The sequence below is a fragment of the Aegilops tauschii genome, chromosome 4 (assembly GCF_002575655.3).
Source record: "Aegilops tauschii subsp. strangulata cultivar AL8/78 chromosome 4, Aet v6.0, whole genome shotgun sequence".
In the NCBI taxonomy this organism is placed as follows: Eukaryota; Viridiplantae; Streptophyta; class Magnoliopsida; order Poales; family Poaceae; genus Aegilops; species Aegilops tauschii.
The window spans coordinates 47,343,503-47,349,038 of NC_053038.3; the positions used below are offsets into that span (position 1 = coordinate 47,343,503).

A 5,536-nucleotide genomic window follows, 5' to 3' on the forward strand; every position below is an offset into this window, starting at 1 on the left:
AATAACATAACAGAACATAAGTTAGTGTGCCTCTGATTAACTTAGAAACAAACCTCATGACCAGATCCATTTTTGTATTTTTAGTACAGTAATAATAGCCACATCACAAACACCAAGAAGAGCAGTTCTGGAAAGGTTTTCTAAGAATCAGAATTGTTTTGGAAACACCAAATTCATTTTTTTGGCTGAACAAAATCTCAAATCTTATAGATATGTACATTTCACTTTTTTAAGGATTCATATTTGTAGTACAGCAGTAGTCACAGCCAAACAGCGAGCCAGTCATTATCAGAATATTCAGTCTTACACTACTTTGTAGAAGCAAAATTTCACCCATTTGGTAATTTATCGACTTTAATAAATGAATTGGACTCTGTCCTACAAGAACATGGCCCATCACTTGGCATAAACACATCGAAATAGTTCTGGGCTGATTCGACTTGAACCGGAAGATAAACAGAGGAGAGGAGGAATTCTTTCTACAAGACTTGGAAGATTCAACTAGATGACAGCGAGGTAGAAGAACACCTGGCCATCAGCACCTCATCTTCCCTGGCTTCGCCTTCCATGTGTGATTTAGCAAGAGTCGAGCGAAGGATCTGGTGTTTACAGAGCGGACAAGGTGAAAGGAGAGGTTTTTCGGTCTGCCGGTGAACTGTGCATATCCTGCCAAGGCGCAAAGACGAGAGCAGAAAACATAAAGCTAAGGAAACAATGCAGCAACAACAAAGCCTTTAGTCCCAAACAAGTTGGGGTAGGCTAGAGGTGAAACCCATCAGATCTCGCAACCAACTTGTGGTTCTGGAAACAATGCAAGATAGGGAAAACTATGGTTTTATTCATATCGTGCCGCCCTCCACCCACTCTCCGGCTTACATACTGCCGTGAGCCACGATATTACAGGAAACAACTAGTACTAAGTACTCCTTTTGTAAACTTCTGTAAGATAGTTTAGATCATTAACTAACTTCTATAAGATAGTTTAGATCATTAACTAACTTCTACTCCCTCCGTTCCAAAATAGATGACCCAACTTTGTACTAACTTTAGTACAAAGTTAGTATAAAGTTGGGTCAGGGTCATCTATTTTGGAACGGAGGGAGTATAAGATAGTTTACAAAGGGAGTACTAACTGACATGACCATGCTAGCTAAACTGACTTCCTAGCTAAACTGACATTCCAGCACATCCGGCCTCTTGACTTGTAATTTGATTACTTCATATGACGCCTCCTCAACTTCCTGTAGCGTCGCCTCCTCGACACCGCAGCGCAGTGTTCCGACATTACCAGGAAAAAGAAGAGAAGACAGGTTATTCATATGGTCTAGAAAGAATACTCTGCAATCCAATAGACACAAGCAGGCTGACCTTCTTCAGAGACTTGGGCAAGCAGGCCTTGGGATTTAGCATCGATGGACTAGAAGATGGTGAAGTAAACCAGCTCCTCGACAGACAAAGCCTCGCGCTCCAGTATGCCTTCGAATTCTTCCGCGGCAACCTGCTGAACAGCCTCCTCGGCACGGCAGTCCGGCGGCTCCCTCACCACGATGCAGCCGCGGCGGCAGGAAGAGGAAGCCGGACCTCGCCGGCGGCGCAGGGCGAGCCTGCGGTCCGAGACCGCCGACGACCATCCACTGGCCTCGGACTCGTCGGCGAGGACGAGATTCTCGTCGGCGGATCTCTTCTTCCCGGCGAGCGACAGCTGGTCCACCAACGTGAGCGTCACGCTCATGCCATGGATGTCGACGCACGCCATATCCGGCACCGGCGGATGAATCGGCGAAATCGAAATCAAAAGTGGATCTTTCGAGCAGCAAAGGGCGCGGGAGGAAGAAAGAGCGAGGGAAAGGGGATTAGGGCAGGGATTAGGGATTTCTCGATCTGAAATACGCCTCTTGCGTAGAATACAAGCTAAATACGACTTCGTTATGCCGTATAAATTACGCGACTTCGTTATACGGTACGCGCGTGAGGCTTATCCGCGGCCCGTACTTGGGCCGGCCGGCCCATATCGGATAGGCTGTTTCTTCGGTTTTTCTTTTTCTTCGTTTCCTTTTCCCTTTCTTTTTTTATTTTTATTTTCTTTTTATATTATACTAAAAGTTCACCATGTGTTACCAAAATGCTTATCGTATATTAAGAAAATGTTCACCGTATATTAAACAAAAGTGCATGTGCATCATAAAAATGTTCATCGTATGCTAAAAAATTCTTCAACATATTCTACAAAAAAGTTCAATATGTATTTTGAAAATGCTCAGCGTACACTAAAAAATTGTTCAGCGTATTTTATAAAAGGTTCAAAGCATATTTTCAAAATTTTCAGCGCACATTATGTATTGAAAACCGTTAACCATATATTTAAACATATGCTCGCTGGTTCGGTCACTGTATGGTGGTTGGACCTGGACTAGTCCGGTTTTCCTTGTTTTTTTTCATTTTATAACATGTTTTTCCTTTTTTTTGTTTTTCCTTTATTTCTTCATCTTTTTTGTGCTTTTCTTTGTTTTTTGTTTTTCTTCGTTTCTTCACCAATTTCTCTGGTTTTGTTTTTTGTTAATTTTTTGTTTACTAACGGATTTTAACAGTTTTTTTCGTCCTTTTGTTTTCTTTGTTTTTTAGGTGTTTCTTTATTCGGCTTCTTCGGTTTTCAGCGGCTTTTTTTGTTTTTTCCTTTTTCTTTTGACACATGGCTACATTTTTAATACATATTGTATAGTTTTGATATACATCATGGACATTTATTTATACATGTTTAACATTTTTAAAATATATGATTAATATCTCTACTACCTAAAAAAGACGGAAGGCTCCCTCTCCCGTCTTACATTCGTCTCAACTCTTCGTCTGTCCCCGTACGCTATTCCCTCACCCTCCATCGATTTTTCTGATTTTTTATCACCTTCTCATTTTCATCAAAACTTCATTTCATATAAATCATGTGTGATCCTTAATTACGGGAAACATTCGAAACATTTTTCTTGTTTCTCTCCCTCGCCATTTAATCCACCTTGCATGCCCTCCTAAAATCTAGCAGCGACCATGCATGCGACCCGTGACAAAGCTTCCTTTTATATAAGCCATATCGAAGCATTTTCCTTGTTTCTCTCCCTCGTCATTTAATCCAGCTTGCATGCCTTCCAAAAATCTAGCAGCGATAAAAACCTTAAAAACTATATTTGTTTTCATGGAAACAGCGATTATTATTAATAGGATTTTTTATTGAAAAAGGTTGTCTTTGTTTCAGTAAAACATATTGTCTTATCTTTATATAGGTTCCAAAGATACATATTTGACACAACGGTTAGTAAACCACTAGGAAATTTACAATCCGTTGCAACGCACGGGCAATTACCTAGTTTAAAAAATGTTTTGATGTCCACTATTTTTAACACGTGTATACATTTTTTTACACATTATACATTTCTTGTGTACATAGGAAAAAATATACAAGTTTATCATTTTAAAAATACATGTTTCAAATATATGTTATGGTTTCTACTTTTTTCATACATATTTTGTACATATCAACCATTTTTTATACAATTTAAACATTTCCCAAATGCATGTTTAACAGGTCTTTAGAACGTATGTTCTGATGTCTACTTTTTCTATATACACCTGAAACATTTTTTATGCACATTAAATATTTTCCAATGCATGATTAACATTTTTCTTCAAACACATGTTTTCCAGTTTTGGTTTGAATACGATTTCTTTTTAAATACTTGTTGGAATATATTTTTGAATGATATCAAGATTTTTTAGACAATCTTAACAGTTTTTAGTGCAGTAACATTTTTTAAATACATGATAAACATTTTTTTCACATATATTTTTTTATGTCTACTTTTTTTCATATAGGCTATACATTTTTCGTATACATCAGAAACAGTTTTATATACATGTTTAACATTTTTCAAATGCATGATTAACATTTTTGTTTACTTTTTTGAATATGTGTTAATTTTTTCTTCAAATTCACGGTTTTATTTACTTTAAGTAATTTCACATTTTAAAAAATATGAACAAAAGAAAAATATATCATGTAGTTGCACACCTGATGTATACATGTGTTGACTTGGATTTAGCTACGCATTGGAGGAGGGCGAGCCGCGAGTGAGGGAGTTGCCGACGTTTTTGGACCGGGGCTTTGTGTTGTACAGTTCAGGCGAGCGCCTCTTCCAACTCGCGTGAAGCGATATATAGGCATGCACATACATGTGCCACTACGATTCCACAACCAGGAGAGACGGGCTGGCAAGATGGGCCGCGACTGGGCCAAGGTGCAACACGAGCAAAAAAGGTAGAAAAACAAATCGGGCATCCACCCGTCATGGACATTCCAGCCGGATCACCCGGGTCGAGCATTTCGGGCAGATCGGAAGGACCGAAGCCACCTCGAGGCTCCCGCAGCTAGCCATCCGACAACGGACGACAAGGAGGCTCTGCTCGCGCATGGAGAGCCCAGGGAGGCGGGTACTCGACCATCCTTTATAGGAGTAATGCCTTTCTGTTATGAGGTTCATAAGTTGAATAGAACATGATACTACATGATCCTGGAGTACAAGAGATACGACACGAGGCTAATCTTGATTTTAGCCTACTGTTCTGATAATTCTATAGGGGTTTTATTCTAAGATAAAGCTTGTGAAGAGGTGATAAAAGGATATGATAAGAACATATGTTACTAGAGGAGGATCGAATCGAGTGAAGTTATTAGTGGAGTAAACGTTTACTTCGCCATAGGTGGCCGCACCTAGCTAATTTCCTAAACTTAGTGAAGTAAAAAAATGCATAGGTCAATCACTTCACAATATATATCATAAAACAATCATCGTCACAAGTTCTTCTTTGTATGTGCCACCGTATGCATTTCTCTTCTTTCACTCTTTTGCAATTCTGTTCCCTTCCGGTCTATTGTTGGCCTCTTCATCCACCTTGTCGTCCTCCTCAACGGATATGCTCAACCTTGATCTATTTGGATTGGTCTCTGCAACTCTCTTGATCCACTTCTCGTTTTTGCAAAGCTCTTTGTAGCAATGATGCAACGGGAAGGGCTTGTGGCCGAACTTCTTGTTCCTATGCTTGAAAAGTTTTGGATGCATGAGCCATACTCCGTGACTTGCACACCGCTTGGTGGTGCGTGATTCACTTGATTGATGCAACCGGACCATCGGTTGCATTGGTTGTGAATGGTGCCCCAACGATGCCCAAGAGACCCTTGCGTATGTCTTGATTGCACCTCCACAGAGTTCTTGTAGTACTCCGCAATTCTCTCCCATCCATGGAGATGTTCATCCAAGCATAGCATAGAGCGGCATCTTCAACTTCCCGCAAAAAAAAATCTTCAACTTGATTGTAGTTGTGAGTTTGTGAACTTGACGACCTCGTGTGTGCTTTGGTCACCTCCTCAAGTTCGTCGCCATCGGCCACATCCGCTTCTTCTTCCATCTCCTCTTCGGACACCTCCGAATGATCCCAAATTGAATCATAATTGAGATAATCTAGATGTTGGGTTCTACGGTAGGGTGCG

At 40.2% G+C, this 5,536-nt stretch overlaps 1 protein-coding gene across 1 annotated transcript; it reads right to left on the reverse strand.

The window, feature by feature from the left end:
• Positions 1-1,086: 1,086 nt before the first annotated feature.
• LOC120962725 (uncharacterized) lies at positions 1,087-1,900 on the reverse strand. The gene is made up of 2 exons (XM_040386563.3): positions 1,369-1,900; positions 1,087-1,241 (listed from the first exon to the last, which is right to left on the reverse strand). Exon 1 carries the CDS (start codon positions 1,754-1,756, stop codon positions 1,418-1,420), a length of 339 nt encoding a protein of 112 aa, XP_040242497.1. The 5' UTR covers positions 1,757-1,900; the 3' UTR covers positions 1,087-1,241; positions 1,369-1,417.
• Positions 1,901-5,536: the final 3,636 nt, after the last annotated feature.

Excerpts from the sequence above, each read along its gene's own strand:
- LOC120962725 (XM_040386563.3), bottom strand. The coding sequence starts at position 1,756 with ATGGCGTGCGTCGACATCCATGGCATGAGCGTGACGCTCACGTTGGTG.